At 41.9% G+C, this 18,160-nt stretch overlaps 2 protein-coding genes across 3 annotated transcripts; both read left to right on the top strand.

Annotated features, from left to right (window-relative positions):
• The first annotated feature begins 2,264 nt into the window (after positions 1-2,264).
• Positions 2,265-4,335, top strand: LOC113831166 (ATP synthase F(0) complex subunit C2, mitochondrial-like). The gene is given in 2 exon segments (XM_035453704.1): positions 2,265-3,879; positions 3,882-4,335. Coding segments are annotated over 2 exon segments (417 nt in total). The 5' UTR covers positions 2,265-3,800; the 3' UTR covers positions 4,220-4,335.
• A 131-nt stretch (positions 4,336-4,466) lies between these two features.
• On the top strand, positions 4,467-12,583 carry LOC100765088 (zinc finger protein 14). Of its 2 annotated transcripts, XM_035453700.1 has the most exons (3): positions 4,471-4,631; positions 4,837-4,897; positions 5,675-12,583. In XM_035453700.1, exons 1-3 carry the CDS (start codon positions 4,598-4,600, stop codon positions 7,677-7,679), a joined length of 2,100 nt encoding a protein of 699 aa, XP_035309591.1. In that variant the 5' UTR covers positions 4,471-4,597; the 3' UTR covers positions 7,680-12,583. The 2 variants fall into 2 exon arrangements, with proteins under 2 accessions (XP_035309592.1, XP_035309591.1); XM_035453701.1 differs by lacking the exon at positions 4,837-4,897 and having other exon boundaries at positions 4,467-4,631.
• The last annotated feature ends 5,577 nt before the right edge of the window (positions 12,584-18,160 follow it).

Genomic DNA, 18,160 nt, shown 5'->3' with positions numbered 1-18,160 from the left:
ACCTGAGTTTGGGTTCCTTTGTGAACTGAAAGTGAAACAGGCTCCCTGGTTCTTTAACGAGGAAGTTTAATAGCACTTGAAGCCGTAAACTCCCTTCACAAGACTGTTGTGTTTTGTTGTTGTTGTTGTTGTTTAATGTGTCCCAAAGGTTTTGTGTTTTCATTTTAATTTAGTTCCAGGAATTTTTTGTTTGTTTGTTTTGGTTTGGTTTTTTGAGACAGGGTTTCTCTGTATTGCTTTGGAGGCTGTCCTGGAACTCGCTCTGTAGACCAGACTGGCCTCGAACTCACAGAGATCCGCCTGCCACTGCCTCCCGAGTACTGGGATTAAAGTAGTTCCAGGAATTTTGATTGCTTTCTTGATTTCCTCTTTAGCCCATTCATCCTTCAATAATGAGTTGTTTAATCTCTTTGAGTTTGTGTACTTACTGAAGATTTGTTTACTGTTGATTTTAAGTTTTATTGCATTGTGGTCAGGTAGGATACGTGAACTTATTTCAGTCTTTCAGAATTTGTTAAGATTAGTTTTGTGCCCCAGGATTAGTCTATTTTTGAGAAGCTTCCATGGGCTGCTGAGTAGAATATATATTCTTTGATATTTGGGCAGAATATTCTATAGATATCTGTTACATTGACTTGATTTGTGACTCTAACACTTAATTCTGATGTTTTTCTGTTTCTTGTCCAAATGACCTGTCTATTGGAGACAGCAGGGTATTAAAATCACCTAATAGTATTGGATTAGTGTTAATCTGTCTTTTATTCCAGTAGTATGCTTTTTTAATATATTTATTGTATATGTATGAGTATCTTGTCTCTGTGTGTGTGTGTGTGTGTGTGTGTATGTGTACATACCACATGCTTGCCTGGTGCCTGTGAAGTTCAGAAGAGGGCATTCCCTGAAATCCTAGGTACCCTGGAACTGGAGTTATAGATGATTGTAAGCCACCATGTGACTTCTGGGAACCAGGCTCTGCTATGCTTTTATTAAATTAAGTGCATCAGAGTCTTTGCATATGTTTAGGATTGTAATGTCATTTTGTTAATTGTTCCCTGTCAGTCACCTATTTGTGCTCTTCACAAGCCTGCATCTTTCTTCACCTTCTCCTGCTTTGTTTTTCTCCCTAATCTGTTAAGTCCACCAACGTTGCTTTTTCTGGGCTATCTCCCATAGCCACTCAGTTTCATCTGTTGCCTTGTTTCCATCCTGTACAGAATCAAACTAGGACTGGCTATCCCTGCTCTCCTATCTTAAAGCCTAACCCAATATTCGTAGGTTTAAATGTCTCCATCCATTTCTTACAGTCTTAAATTCAAAACCTGACTATGATCTCAAAATACTGGAATTGTTTTTTCCCGTTTCAATGGATAGCTTGATATCCGCTGGTAGAAAGGGGAAATACAATGCATGTTTCCAAGGCATTTTTTTCTTTTATTCTATATTAAAGAGATTGTGGTTTATGACTTTGTTGTAAAATGTCTGCTATGTGTTAAACCAACTTTTTGTTTTCATTTGTTTTCATTAAATACTGTTACTTTTTTCCATGATCCCTCTCTCTCTCTCTCTCTCTCTCTCTCTCTCTCTCTCTCTCTGTGTGTGTGTGTGTGTGTGTGTGTGTGTGTACACAAAAGTGCACTCTTGCACATATATATAATTGTGTTTGGAAGTCAGGTGATATTCTTTGATGTTTACTACTGCGTCTGCCAGGCTAGCTGGCTCCCCACCCAGCTTCCTGGAATTCTCCTGTCTCGACATACCATCATGCCACAGGAGTTCCTAGACCTTTGACACTGAACATTTGACTTACACTGCTACTGATGGGTATTGGATTTTTGCTTTTGATTATATTGTAACTATGCCTTGATTCTTCCTGGTTCAGTAAGAAAATATTTAACTTATTTTTGATTTTACAGGGTTTCCACAGTTGAAATTATAACTATGCCTTACCATGTCTGGCTTTACTTTTGTTGTGGGAGTTCAAACTCAGGCCTGCACAGCAAGTGCTTTATATACTGAGCCATTGCCTAGACCCTTCCATTATCCTTTTTTTAACTCTTTTTTCATACAATATATCCCTATTACAGTTACTCCTCCCAGCCCACCCACCCACCCACCCCCAGATCCATTCCTCCTCCATTCCCCTTCAGAAAAGAACAGGCCTCCCAGGGATATCAGCCAAACACAACATAACAAGATGCAATAATACTAGGCACAAACCCTCATATCAAGACTGGATGAGGCAACCCAGTAGGAGAAAAGGAGTCCCAAGAGCAAGCAAAAGAGTCAGAGAATCACCTGTTCCCACTGTTATGAGTCCCACAAAACACCAAGCTAACAAACCATAACATATATGCAGAGGACCTAGCACAGATCTGTGCATGCCCTGTGATTGCCACTTAAGTCTCTGTGAGCCCCTTTGAGATCTGCTTAGTTGATTCTATGGGTCATGTTGTTCTGGTATCATTGACCCCTCTGGTTCCTACAGTCTTTCTTCCCCCTTTTCCATGGGGTTACCCAATTCCCACCTAATGTTTGGCTGTAGTTCTCTACATCTATTCCTGTCAGCTGCCAGAGAAAGCCTGATGATGATTGGGCTAGGCACCAATAATCTATTCTTAATCCACTCTGTTAATGTTATCTTGTAAAATGGTATATTAATTAGCATTGCATTCCTATCTAATATACCTAAGAAAAGCAACTGAAGGTTTTTGTTATAGTCTTCTTGTTAAGTTGAGATAATTTGGAATCACCTATTAGACACACACTGGGTATGTGAGAGTGTTTGCAGACAGGTAACTGAGAAGGGAATACCCACTCTGAATCTGTGTACCTGTCTTATTTTCTTTTTGTGGTGTTATGGTAAAGTACCCTGAAGAATGCAATTTAAGAAAGGAAGGGTTTAACTCACAGTTCAAGATGGGGAAGTCAAAGGAGCAGGAGCTTGAAGCAGCTGGTCATATTACATCTGAAGTCAGAAAAAGAAAGTAATGAATGCATGCTAGTGTTCAGCTCACTTTCTTCATTTTATACAGTCCAGAATCCTATGGCCAGGGGATAGTCTCACCTACAATTAATTGGATTATCTTAACATCAGTTAGCATAATCAAGATAAATCCCTACGGGTGTACCCAGATGCCCATCTGCCTAGTTTTTCATCACTAACCATTACATATAACCATGGGCTGAGGTGCCAAACTGAATACACAAGGAAAAAGGAAGAATCCAAGTAGAAACCAGCATTCCCTGTTCTGTTTCCTGGTCATCACTGATGTGGAGTCCCTGCTGCATGATCCCATCCCCATGAATTCTGCCATGTCTGCCCCCCTCCCACAGCAGACTTCCCCTCTCAAGACATGATTAAAAGTCAGTCTTTCATGAATTGCTATTTAGTCACAGTAATGAGAAAAGTAACATACTTGTTGAAAGGTTTATTTTTATGGCAAGGTTCCTATAATTCAATCTTGTCACTTAGGTTCATTGCTTTGGGTCTACGATGAGGCAGGGCATTAATTATGCTCATAGGAACTAGTACTGGATGAAGACACTCACCCTCATAATCTATTCTTAAAATATGTGATTTTAAGGCAGCTGGTTGTTAACACAAATGTGCACTAGTAGTAGTATTATGGGGGAAATGATAAAGGCCTATACACCAGTAGTAATTATAAGTTCCACCAGCATACTTGGTATTTCATTATTGCTGTTCAAAGCTAACGTGGGAATTCTTGTGTTAGAGAGCACAGTTATAGTCTTCTCTACCCTGGGAGCAGCTCTCCTGCCTTGACCCCTCACCCCTGATAATGTATGCCTGCTCCAAGTTCACCCACTCCTTAATCAGGAGCACCTCTCAGCTGCTGAGTCGTCCCCTGTCTGCGGTAGAGTAAATTGACCACAGATATGGACAGATGAGGGCCTCAGCAGCTTGGTGGCCCCTTGTCCTCTGACCTCACACATCCCTAGCTGCAGCTTTCAAACCAGCATCATTTCCAGGGACATCGACACAGCCACCAAGTTCAGTGGGGCTGGGGCTGCTACAGTTAGGGTGGCTGGCTCTGGGGCTGGGATTGGGACTGTTTTGGGGAGCCTCATCATTGGTTATGCCAGGAACCCTTCTCTGAAGCAACAGCTCTTCTCCTACATGAGTCTAGGCTTTGCCCTCTCAGAGGCCATGGGGCTCTTTTGTCTAATGGTGGCCTTTCTCATCCTCTTCATGATGTGAAGCAGCTGTCTCCACTTCCACCTCCCGTGGTTCTTTCGTATCCTGTCTGCCCTGTATGTTCCTTTTCCTGTATCTCCCCAGGAAGTCTGAGGAAAGTGCTTGACTCAGGGTTTAACTGAGAGAAGACAAAATACTGTATTAATAAGAAAAAGAGAGAGAGAGCACAGTATGGATGTAAAATGAGAATGTGATGATCAGGATATATATTGGACATTTAGAGGACACTCGAAGATTTTCAGTAGTGTGTGTCTTATCTTTTCTTCTCAAAACATCTTGGCCATTTAGGACTCTGTGACCTTTGAAGATGTGGCTATAAGCTTCACTGTGGAGGAATGGGCTTTACTAGATCCTTCCCAAAAGAAGCTGCACAGAGATGTGATGGAGGAAACCTTCAGGAACCTGGCTGCCATAGGTATGAATGAGACCATGTTTTTACTTAGTCAATCAGATTATAAGTCTGTCTTGCTCAAAAATCTTGCTCCATGATTTGGAATATGAAAAGGGTAAATTTGGTGACTATATCAGGCATGTCATGTTATACCATGAATCTACATAGAATCTGGTATTTCTGTAATAACTATGTAAGTAAATCAGATTTCTCTGGGTCTATGTTCTAGGAAGAACACAAGATGACCAGCACATAGACAATGACCACAGATATTCTAGAAGAAATCAAAGGTAACTTTGCCAACCCATAATCTGGGAATGGTCAGTTGTTTTTTAAAATCAAGACAACTATCCAGCCAGGTGTTGGTGGTGCACGCCTTTAATCCCAGCACTTGGGAGGCAGAGGCAGGTGGATCTCTGTGAGTTCTAGGCCAGCCTGGTCTCCAGAACGAGTTCCAGGACAGCCTCCAAAACTACAGAGAAACCCTGTCTCGAAAAACCAAAAAAAAAAAAAAAGAAAGAAAGAAAGAAATAGTTTTTGCTTAAGCATTTTGCATAAGGAATAATTAAGTACATTTACCTGTGATATAGAAGTAAATATGATCACTCATGCCTTCATTCCCAGCTCTTAGGGGACTGAAGGATGCCCATGCATCATAGTAAGAGATTGACCTCAAAACTAACTAAGATCTAGACATTCATCTTTTACAAAATAATTAGCCTGTGGGAAGTATTAAAAGTCCCATATGATGGGACTAGGAAAATGACTCATCGGATAAAGGTATTCACTATCAAGCTTGATGACTTAAGTTCAGTCTCTGAAAACCATATAGTAAAAGAGAATCATCTCCAAGCTGTCCTCTAACTTCTATATGTACACCATAGCATGTGCACACACAAATAGTAAATAAATAAATGTTAACACAAAAAGAAACCCTATGTGAATACAGTGTCTTAATATTACCTGTCCCCACATCCTGTAGAACCTTCAATCATATTCAGAAATTCTCAGGAATTATGCTGGTGGGGAAATTTATAACTTTACTGGTGAACTTTTTTTTTTTATAGAAATGAAGTTGTAGAAAGACTATTGGAACGTAACAAAAGTAGTGAATGTAAAGAAATCTTCAGACAGATTCCAAACACCATTGTGAACAGGAAAGTGTCTCATAGAACAATGATTTGTGAAAGCCATGTGTATGAAGACAACATGTTCATCGGTCATTCATCTATTAATGTGTCTGTGCCTCTCCAGACTATACAAAAACCTCATCAATATGAGCTATGTGGAGCGAGCCTCTGTAAGGTTGGGGAATGTGAGAAAGCCTTCATTTATCCAGAATGCTTTCTGAAGCGTGAAGACACTGACACTGAACAGAAATTCAGTGAATTTAACCAGTGTGACAAAATCTTCAAAAGTAATGATTACATTCAAATACGTGTGAATAAGGAAACTAGAGAAGAAATATGTATGGATAAGCAGCATTATGATGCCTTTACTTATACTGATTTTCTTCAGTATGTTGAAAAGATCCACACTGGAAAGAAACCCTATGTATGTAAACAATGTGGGAAAACCTTTTCCTTTTTGAGTAACATTAGAAGACATGAACGAACTCACACTGGAGAGAAACCCTACAAATGTAATATATGTGACAAAACTTTCACTTGTTTGACTAACTTTCAAGAACATGAAAGAACTCACACTGGAGAGAAACCCTATTTATGTACACAATGTGGGAAATCCTTTTCTTTTCTGAGTAACATTCGAAGACATGAACGTACTCATACTGGAGAGAAACCATACAGATGTAATATATGTGGTAAGGCTTTCAGTTATTTGACCAACTTTCAAGACCATGAAAGAACTCACACTGGAGAGAAACCTTATGTGTGTACACAATGTGGGAAGGCTTTCACTTACTACTATTCCTTTCAAACACATAAACGATGCCACACTGGAGAGAAACCCTATGTCTGTAAGCAGTGTGGGAAAGCCTTCAGTTATTACAATTCCATTCAGACACATAAACGATGTCACACTGGAGAAAAGCCCTATGTATGTAAGCTGTGTGATAAAGCCTTTACTACTCTCAGTTCTCTTCGCTATCATGAGAGGATTCACAGTGGAGAGAAACCCCATGTATGTTTGCAGTGTGGAAAAGGTTTCAATTCTTCCAGTACCCTTCGAATACATGAAAGAACTCACACTGGAGAGAAACCCTATAAATGTAGGCAATGTGGGAAAGTCTTTAGTGTTGACAGTTCCCTTCGATACCATGAAAGGATTCACAGTGGGGAGAAACCCTATGTGTGTCAGCAGTGTGGGAAGGCCTTCACTCGCCACACCTCCCTTCGATGCCATGAAAGGATTCACTGTGGGGAGAAACCGTATGTTTGTAAGCAATGTGGCAAAGGTTTTATTTCTTGCAGTAACTTCCGAAAGCATGAATCAACTCATTCTGGAGAGAAACTCTGTGTATGTAAACTATGTGGTAAAGCCTTTACTGATCAAAGTTCGCTCCGACGACATGAAAGGATTCACAGTGGAGAGAAACCCTATGTGTGTAAGCATTGTGGAAAAGGTTTCTCTTCCTTAAGTGGTTGTCAGAGACATGAACAAATTCACACTGGTGAGAAACCCTATGTCTGTAAGAATTGTGGGAAAGCCTTCACTAATCCCGGTGCCCTTCGAAATCATGAAAGGATTCACAGTGGTGAAAAGCCCTATGTATGTGAGCAGTGTGGGAAGGGTTTCATTTCTTTTAGTAAGTTTAGAATACATGAACGGATTCACACTGGAGAGAAACCATATAAGTGTAAACAATGTATGAAAGCCTTTACTGGTCACAGTTCCCTTCGACGTCACGAAAGGATTCACAGTGGAGAGAAACCATTTGTATGTAAACAGTGTGGGAAATCCTTTTATACTTTAAGTGACTGTCAGAGACATGAACAAATTCACACTGGTGAGAAGCCTTATATTTGCAAGCAATGTGGGAAAGCCTTTACTCGTTCCAGTTCCCTTAAAATACATGAGAAGACTCACACTAGAAGGAATTCCTCAGTGTAGAACATGAAAAAGTATTCTTAACATGGCAATACATAGAGCAGAGAACCAGTGTCATGTTGTCTGTAGGAATGCCTTTAGTCATCTTGGTTGTATGCACAGACATGCTGTTGCATACCGTAGTGAGTAATCTTAAATGAATGTGCAGATGTCTTCAGTTGGCCGACCTCTGAGAATGTACTCAGTATCAAAACTTGTATAACAAAGTTATCAGCTATAAAACAGTTTTCAAGGTTTTGTGAAAATTCCTTATTTAAGAGAATTCATAATTTTTTAAAGATTCCTATGAATGAGTTTAAGAAAGAACATTTCGTTAATTGGTCAATAATTCAGAAGATAGTCTCTGAGATGTTTACTTCTAATTTTTACTCTTGTAAATAAATTTTCAGATGACTTGATCTCTAAGATTTCTTTAAGCAGTGAGGCATGAATTTAAAAGGTAGTGTCTTTTTTAGTCAAGTGGCGTATATTTCTTTTCTTGGTGGATCCATATGTAAATCAAATGTATTTCTAATATGTTTTTAGAGTAATATTAATGAGCTGTTGAAAATGCAGTTTTATTGTTAGGATTTCTCTATTGAGATCATGTGGCAGCTTCTTTGATATTTTTTTTTATCTTGTATTGTTTTGTTGGTTTGAGGAGTTGTTTTTATTTTTCGAAACAAGGTTTCTCCGTGTAGCCCTGCTGTCCTGGGACTAGCTCCTTAGACCAAGCTGGCCTAGAACTCAGAGACCTACCTGTCTCTGTCTGCCCAATGCTGGGATTAAAGGCGTGTGCCACCATGCCTGGCTTATCTTTGGTGTTTATACTGATTCTTTTCTGTTCTTTTTCTTATTGCTAATCAATGCCAAATATTTGAAACAAGCATTTCTTCCCTTTGGCTCACAGACCATCAGGGCAGAGAAGTCATCAAGTAGAAGGGTTTCTGTCATTTATAAGAGTCCAGTAGAAGATATAAGGATACACTTTCGAGTGACCCACTTCTGCCAGTTATACCTCCTACGTTTCACCACTCCCCAACAGCGCCTCATGAACACATGCAGGGGTTAATCACTTGTCTAGGGTCCATCCCTGTTGATCTAATGGTTTCTGGAAATTACAAAGCATAGATGTGCTACCTTGCCCTAGCATCTCACAGTGCAGTCCAGTTGGTTACTTCTCAGATCAAATGTCATATATTTTGTTTTATACTTTGATATATATTTTCTTGAAAACTTTGTACATTAGAGTTCTCAACTATTTTTAGTCAATTTTCAGATTATCAAATCTGAAGATATATGCAAATATCCTACCATAATCATATACTAGGTAGAATATGACTTTGCCAGTGTTTTCCTTTAATGTCATATTATTATCATGTGCTTAGAAGTAATGGCAACTTTATCCATGTATTAATTTCACTTCAGGCTTGTGTTGTAACTTTTGTTCTTTGTACTTTACTCATACCAAAAGGTTAAGTACCTTTTTACCAGACTAGCTTCAGTGTGCTCAGATAATTTTTATTAGTTTGTAGTTGAGCAAAATCAGCTAAAACAATGGCTTTTATAATATGTTGAATATATCATAGTTCACCAACTACTGTAGACTGTGTGGGTTCTAACAGGTGGTGGCTTGCTGTGACACTTGCTACTACCCACCTAGCATCAGCAGAAACTATACTTGAATAACTCAACTTCAGATTCAGCTCATCCTTTTGAAAAGTGAAGATATTTTCTACTAGTGTATTTTATCTCCGGCATCTTCATATGATGAAGACCAACATGAGATCATCCTTGCCTCAATGCAAATGTGTGCAAATGCTGCTTAAATCTCCTGGCATTTATATTAGTTACTTTTGTATTGCTGTGATAAAACAGATGGCAGAACAACTTGTGGGGGGGAGGGAGGGTTGTTCCTAACTTATGATCTCACTTCATTAATATTAGGAAGGCATGATGACCACAGAAGTCATGGGATCTTGCAGTGACATGTAACTGTCTTTGTCATTGTTCTATTGCCGTGAAGAGACACCATGATCAAAGCAACTCCTAAAGAAAACATTTGCTGGGCAGTGGTGGTGCACACCTTTAATCCCAGCACTCGGGGAGGCAGAGGCAGGCAGATCTCTGTGAGTTTGAGACCAGCCTGGTATACAAGAGCTAGTTCCAGGATAGGCTCCAAAGTCACAAGAGAAATCCTGTCTCGAAAAGACTGCAAGGGAGAGCAATGGAGTTCCTTTTAGAGGGTTCTGGGCAGCTGTCCTCCCTTGCACGTGGCCTCCACCTGCTCAAAACACTCAGAAATGCTGACAGTGAAAGCTATGGAGCACCAGAAAACAGCGCCACATCTGAGTTTGTCTTCTCTTAGGCGGTCACCCTAGCTACAGGCCAACTTTTCTGAAGCACCTTTAGATTTTGCAATAGGTGGAATTGCTGGAGTCACTCTTTACCTTCAGTAGATTAATGGAGTCTGTGGGCTTCATGTATAGCTCAACCATGGTGTCCCTAATTAGCATGATCAGGAACCTGACTTCAATCTTAGGAAATGAGGGGAAACAAACTGAAAATGAGGTTTAGAGAAGCCCCCTAGGTAGTCAGTCTCCTGGAGTTTATGAATTTGACAGCCTGCTTAGGGAGAAACCATGAAGTGTAGCCAGTGAGGCTTTTCTTAGGAAGGACAGAAATTTCTACATTGGGAAGTAGGGACAATGTGCCATTATAAGGTCCCAAACCCCCCAAAATGCCATTGCCACTTACAGTATCCTAAATGACAGTCTGGGTTCAGCTCAAGCTGAACTCAAGACTGCTGGCTCAGACTGGTTTCCCGCAGCTAGGCTACCATCCTTAGCCCTTCTCACCCCTAAACTTCCACCCTGTTTAGCTTGCACACCTCTCTGCCTACAACTCGTCTGTTTTGGCTGGCTGGCTGGCTGGCTGGCTGGCTGGCTGGTTGGCTGGTTGGTTGGTTGGTCTTTTTGAGACAGAGTTTCTCTGTAGCTTTGGAGGCTGGCTTGAAACTCACTCTGTAGACCAGACTGGCCTCGAACTCTCAGAGACTGGCCTGTCTCTGCCTCCTGAGTGCTGGGATTAAAGGTCTGTGCCACCATGGCCTAGCTACAGCTACTTTTTATAGCCAGGATTTCCGCAGCATTTTTGCTGTCCTCTCTGCTCCCAAGAGGTAACCCGGCAGCTTTTGACTTCTGCAAATGCTTCTGGCCATCATTCTCTCTCTACCACCCGACAGATAGCCCCCTGCAGTTTCATATTTGCAATAAATGCACCAATGCATCGGCCTAGTTCAGTGTTTCACTGCGCCCTTCCTTACAGCTGAGATGGCCTCTAAGTTACATCCTTCCTAGTGATTCATTCTAGGGCTTTATTTTAGTTGTGTTGCTTCTCAGGGCCCTGGTGCCGTCGGAACTGTCCAATCCGGAGCACTAGGGGGTGGGGCAGAAGGGCCTCGCCCGCCATCTTTCTTCCTGGCACGGCTGTCCAGGGTTGCCCGTGCTGGGCCCTGAGCCTCTGTGAGTCCGCAGGAGCCGCGGGGTGCAGACACCACGAGCTGCGAGTGTGCGAGCCGGGTGGGCAGGGCTGTGGGAGAGGCTCTCGGTCCTTCTGCTCCAGACTCCCGGACTCCGGTACCCTTCCTTTCCCGCCGGACTGAGAGGCTGCAGGGTGCCTGAAGGAGCCGCGCTGCCGTCTTCCGTTCTTCTCAGAGCAGCCGAGCTCCGGGGAGATTTTAGATGCAAGAAAAACATGCTAAGACACCAGCTTGTCCCTTCATGCCTTTGTTTAGCCTGACAATAAGTCACTAAATTTCCAGGGCCTTCCGCGGAGCCCCAGACACTTAGGGTTTGGCGTTGGAATAGTAGCGTCTCTTCTGAGGCAATTCTTAGTAACCCTGGACTGGAGGCGCTGATTTAGAAACCTGTAACTGTCCATTCTCAGGAGGTCCACAATCAGGGCTGGGACCTCGGAAACGTCTACCCTATCTCTGCGGATGTCTGGACGGACTTGATCTTGTTTAAGTGCTGTGCAGGTCACCTCAGCTGCTGGCCTTGAACTTCTGAGACTTCTGCCTCTGGTTCCCAAGTGCTGGGATTTCAGCCTGTTCCACCATGCCTAGCTAATAATAGAGTTTTCAATTGCCATATGTATACTAGGCAAGATATCACCTTGTTCCCAAGTTTTAAACGTTGTAGACGTCTTTTTGTTTTGTTGGGGTTTGTTGTTTTGTTTTGGCCTTTGGAGACAGGGTTTCTCTGTAGCTTTGGAGCCTGTCCTGGAACTCACTCTATAGACCAGAATGGCCTCAAACTCACAGAGATCCATCTGTCTGCCTCCTGAGTTTTCAATTGCGGTGTGAATGCTAGGATGAAAGGTGTGTGCCGCAACCACCACCCCGATTTAAATTAATTCTCTAACACAGGAGACAGTGGATACTTTTGTATCACTCCTCATTTTAAAAAAAAAATAATAATAAGGCTTTCTCCATTCAATATAGTGCTGGCTGTAGGTTTTTCATACTTAAGCTTCGTTAGGTTGAAAGCTGATCTTCTCAGTCATTATTTCCTTGGGACTTTTTTGGGGGGAGGGTGGGGAAGAGTCCCACTCTGGAGCCCTGGCTGGCCTGGAATTCTCAGAGACCCACCTGCTTCTGCGTACCACATTGCCTCCAGACTTTTATCTTGATCAACACTGAACTTTCCAAAGGATTTCTGTGTACTTGAGATCTTCGTGTTTTTTGCCCTTGATTCTGTTTATATCCTTTTTTAACATTTACTGAGTTTTGTATGCTGAAAGATCCTTCTATCATAGAATTAAATGATCAAAGCAATTTGATCACTTATGATCTTTTTAATGTACTGCCAAAACCCTTTGGTTTACAAGGATTTTGTTAAATATAGCCATCTGTGTTAATCTGGAAATTGGCCTATAGTTTTACTGCTGTGTCTATGTCTGGTTTTAATATCATAGCAGAATATCATTAGGCATTATTACATTGTTATTTTTTTCTCCAGTCATGTTTGGTTCTATCCTAGGTCTCCCTGCCATTCAGCATCTAGATCCTGGTGCTCCAGGCAGTGTCAGGTGTGGGCTCACTCTTGTAGCATGAGTCTCAGGCTGGAACAGTCATTCGTTGGCCACTCTCACAATCTCTGAACCACCCCAGCACTTCCCATAGGCGGATAGACTATAGGTTGAAGGTTATATGGCTAGGTTGGTGTCCCAATCCCTCCAGTAGAAGTCTTGCCTGGTTACAAGAGATGACCAGTTCAGGCTACATATCTGTAATTTCTAGGAGTCTTAGCTGGAGTCAACCGTTTAGATTCCTTGGAGTTTCCCTTGCACCAGGTTTCTACCTGACCCCAAAATGACCCCTTTTCCAGTCAGCATTTGCATTAATTTTTAATCATTGTGATTTCATAAACCTTCCACTGTTTCTGAATTTTGCCTACTTTTTTTGTTTGTTTGTTTGTTTTTGTTTTTCGAGACAGGGTTTCTCTGTGTAGCTTTGGAGCCTATCCTGGCACTCCTCTGGAGACCAGGCTGACCTCTAACTCACAGAGATCCACCTGCCTCTGCCTCCCGAGTGCTGGGATTAAAGGTGTGGGCCACCAACGCCTGACTTGGTTGTTACATTCTTAATATCACCTTTTTTTGATGATATTGACCCCACCTCCCTGTCACACATCTCTTGTTTCAGACCCTAACTGCTGCATATCAGCTATTGAATAATGCTCAGCCTGACCTCTTTTTAAATGCTGGTTGTGTGTCCCTCGGGGGTCTAAGCCTCACCCACCATTGTCCTATTAGATTCTCTCACCTTACCACTTATTAATTGCTCCAAGCCAAATGTCACTACCACCCCTTATCTCTGACAACGCTCTCTCTGGTATTACAGACTGCTTTAACTCCTCAGGAACACACTTTATGGGCATGCTGGATTCTGCAGACTGCAATAATACCATTACCCTTGGTGCTATCACCCAGCCCCTATATTCAAACAATGCCTCTATTTCACAATGCCTCTATTCTCTGTGGTACTCAAGTTTATTACTGTTTACCTGCCTGGTGGTCTGGGACTTGTGTCCTGGTTTTCCTGTTTCCTAAATTAGAGGTGGTCCCTAGTAAAGAACCCTTACCAATTCCCATGCCAAGTTCATAGCAGCACAGCATGGCAAATGAGCGATCCAAGTAGTACCCTTTCTGACAGCCCTGGGCTTAATTGCAGGTGTAGCCACTGAAACAGCAAGACTAACCACTTCCCTAGCTATTTACCATTGGCTTTTCTCAAAATTCATCCAGGATTTCTAAAAGGTAGCTTAGTCTATCCTTACCCTTCAGGGACAAATAGACTCCCTGGCCACCATAGTACTACAAAATTGGAGAGGATTAGATTTACTCACGGCAGAGAGAGAGGTGATCTTTTTCTGTTTCTGGGAAAGAATGTTGTTTCTATGTCAACCAGTCAGGTGTAGTGAAAGATAAGATCCAACAACTCCAAAAACCAAAAACAGCTTGATACCTCTATCGGGTGGATCACTAATAGATAAGGGAGTGAATACTACCCTTTTTAACCCCTCTTCTCTTATTTTTCTTAGTCCTACTAATTGCACCATGTCTCATAACCCTCTTATCTAGATTTCGTCAACAAAAGACTTCTAACCAGACTTTTAACCAGTTACTATTACAGGATTAGCAGTTACATTCTGAGGGTGAAGAGCAAGATTGTCCTAAGAACATCGATGCCCCAGTCAGCAGGAAGTACTCTAACAGAAATGTTGTCCCTTTCCAACTCCTCCCAGTTGTCTAGCAACAAACAAAAAGGGGGTGTAGGATAAAAGGGCCAGTCAAAGAAACCCACTCTGGCTTTGCCCCAGAGTCAGTGAAAGAAACACCCTGGATCCTAAACCTGAGCCAATGAAAGAAATACTTTATCCCTGAGCCCAGAACCACAGAAACACACCCTGACTCTGAGACTATTGCCAAAAACCACACTTTGTCCCTAGAATCAGAGCCAGGGAAAGAAAATATACCCTAGCCCTAAAATTAGAGCCAACAGGCTAAAAAGGACTCGTGAAAGAGACACAGTTTGGCCCTGAAATCAGAGTCGTTTCTGCCCTGACCAACTAAACTAACCAATCCTTGAGTAGAAAAACTTCTCCCTGGGAAAACTCTGCCCCTACAAAGTCCTATATAAGCCCTGCTGCCTGTTCGGGTTTTGGCTGTCCTTTCCCACCCTGGCAAAGGCAGCCACTCTCCTGGACTCCTCCTTCCCAAATAAATCTTTTTTCAAAAGAGTCTTGGGTGATGCTCTTCATTTGCCAGCGCAGATTAGAAGAACCTCACTGAGACATCCCTTAGGGGGCTGAGCAAGGATACACAGAAAAGGAACAGCTTTTCACCAGAGCCGGAGGAGAGTGCTACATTTCTTTTCCTTCTTTAAAAAGATTTACTATGTATACACTTTTCTGCTTACATACCAGAACAGAGCACCAGATCTCATTATAGATGGTTGTGAGCCACCATGTGGTTGCTGGGAATTGAACTCAGGACCTCTGAAAGAGTAGCCAGTGCCCTTAACTGCTGAGCCATCTCTGCAGAGATTGCAACATTTCTGCAGGGGCTTCCCCTTTAGCAGAAGGTAGTAGAAGAAGTAACATCTTGGGCTGAAGAAGAAGCAGACAGCTCTGCTAGGATGGTCCCCTAGGGGAATAGAGAAGAGCTCAGTCATAACAGCTCTCTAGAAGAGGAGCAGGATCGCTATATCCTGCAGGGAGACCATCCCCCATGCACCCCAGCTTCAGGTAGCCTGGCTTTTCTGACAAGTCAAGACACCTCTCCCTCCAAGGTTGAGCTGTCCTATTGTAGTTCCAACTTCCAGAGCAGTCCTATTGTGGCTCTAGCCCTCCAGAACTGTCATATTGGGGCTGTAGGTAGCCTGGCTTCTGGAGTGAAAGGGGTAAACTAAACTCAAAGGCTTCACTTCTAATAATTCACACTGGGGAGAAAGTGTATGAATGTGGCAAAGCCTTAAGTTCCCATTCAACTCTCATTATCCATAGTGGAGAGAAACCATATAAATATAAAGTTTGTGGAGAAGCCTTCAGAACAAACCCAGTCCACCCTCCCCCCTAGCGTGAAGGAAATTTAGCTCTTAGAGATTGTGTTGTGAAACTCCTAGACAACCTTCCTCTTAGACTTAGTACCTGGAAACTGTGTCTGGCCACAAAGAAAATCCAGGATCTTGGTCCCTGAAACTATGGACAACAGACCACCTCCAAGAGACAGACAAAGCCATAGAAACCACAGAATGCCCCCTCCAAGCGCCACAATGAGAACAGGTTACCTACAAGTAGCAGACAAAGCCATACAAACCACAAATGCTGCCATCTGTAGCCAACCAATCAAAAGCATTAACAGACCAGTTGCCCTGAGTCTGAGAAATTCCCATAATTGTTCGCCAATGTCAACCAATCAGGATCTGACCGGTTCCTCTCCTTCTGGAGACCGCTGTGTCAGCTTGCTAGATGGAGTCCCTACTGATAGGATTGAACACTACAGCCTTGCATTTGCAGTTCAGTGAGTCTGTCTCCTTTGTGGTCTCTGGGGGTCTTCATGACTTGGGCATAACACTGACATGTCAGGACACCTTTCTCTCCAGTGCTGAGCTGTACTATTATGTCCCTATCCCTCCAGAGCAGTCCTATTGTGGCCCTAGGTAGCATGGCTTCCCAATAATTCAGGACACCTTTGCAACTCCAGAGCTATAACATTCACACTTGCTTACATTTTGGTTCCAAAACCCAGCACTCACACTCACTTACAATGAGAAATTGCCCAGAGTGAAATTCTACCAAAACAAGTGCACTGAGTAATTTGTAAACTGCTCTGGAAATTATACAGTGTTAAAAGAAGTGCTGTAAAGATTATAAATATAGCCAGGCAGTGGTGAGACCCATCTTTAATCCCAGCACATGGGAGGCAGATGAAAGCAGATGTCTGTGAGTTTGAGGCCAGCCTGGACTATGGCCTGTCGAGGACAGTCTCCAAAGCTACAGAGAAACCCTGTCTCAAAACACAAACAAACAAAAAAAGATTATAAATATAATGTGCTTATCAGTGACCTGCTCCTAAAGTAGATCTCTGAACTATATATTTCTAATTTCAGTCTCGAAGATAAATGCAGGCCATTGGAGTGATCCAGTGGGCAAAAGCACTTGTTGTGCAAGTCCCATGGCATGAGTTCAATCCCCCAGAATTCACATAAAGGTCAAAGAATTAAATTAGTTCCACAAGGTTGTCCTCTGACCTCCACAAGCACACCATGGAATATGCATGCACACTTATACATCATACACATGATAGCAAAAATTAAGAAAATTAGCTGCAGAAAAGCAGTTCTGCCAGCTTTAAGCAATAACAATTCAGCAGTATCAATACTGAGCTTAATAGGTAGTAATTTTAAACCAAATTATATCATAAACATTTAGTTTTCTGTTTTTATTTAAGCCGTCTTGAATTCATTAGTGAATAATGTGTTTTTTTGTGCTTCTCTTTTTTTCTTTTCTTTTCTTTTTTTTTTTGTTTGTTTGGATAATGACTTAATGTTGAAGTCCCTACCGGAATGATATGATAGATTCTTTTTTGGGTTTTCTTTTTTTGGTTTTGGGTTTGGTTTTTTGGTTTTTTGATTATTGTTTGTTTGTTTGTTTGTTTTTCGAGACAGGGTTTCTCTGTGGCTTTGGAGGCTGTCCTGGAACTAGCTCTTGTGGACCAGGCTGGTCTGGACTCACAGAGATGCACCTGCCTTTGCCTCCCGATTGCAGGGACTAAAGTCATGTGCTGTCACCACCTGGCTGATAGTTTCTTATATATTTATTCTTTGTTTAGAAAGAAATAACTTTTGTGTGTGGATTCACTAGTTTTATTTTTGTTCTTCAAACAATTTCTGTACAATTTCATAACTGCTTCAATCAATGTGTTGCTAAATATAATTTGTTTCAGGGCAGGTGTGAATATGATCAAAATATATTGTATGAAATTTTCCAAGAACTAGTAAGAAGAGAATGAAATGTGCCTCAGGTTTGACCTAATACAGAGGAAGGCACAATCCATAAGAAACTATACAGAGCAGGGGCTTAGAGGTCCTATATTGAATCTATACTAATCAGGGAATGCTCTGCCTTTGAACTGTTTGAATTGGGAAAGACTTAAACAAAAACTGGATCAATCTAGGTGCTATGGAAGTAGAGAGTTGAGTGATATAACTACTGATCCCTCCTTGAGAGGAAGACTGCATAATCTAAGTAAATATGAAGAAATTAGTACCTGACAACTGACTCAAAGCTATTAGAGACACTTGCTTATCTCTAGTGGAGGTACCCATGAATATCAGGGATTTTTTTTCTAAGATTTATTTATTGTGTATACAATGTTCTTTCTGTCTGCAAGTATGCCTACACACCAGAAGAGGGCGCCAGGTCTCACTACAGATGGTT

This window comes from Cricetulus griseus, unplaced genomic scaffold, assembly GCF_003668045.3.
Source record: "Cricetulus griseus strain 17A/GY unplaced genomic scaffold, alternate assembly CriGri-PICRH-1.0 unplaced_scaffold_123, whole genome shotgun sequence".
Taxonomy (NCBI): domain Eukaryota; kingdom Metazoa; phylum Chordata; class Mammalia; order Rodentia; family Cricetidae; genus Cricetulus; species Cricetulus griseus.
The sequence above is the reverse complement of the archived record's forward strand: the minus strand, read 5'-3'. Positions and strand labels throughout refer to the sequence as shown.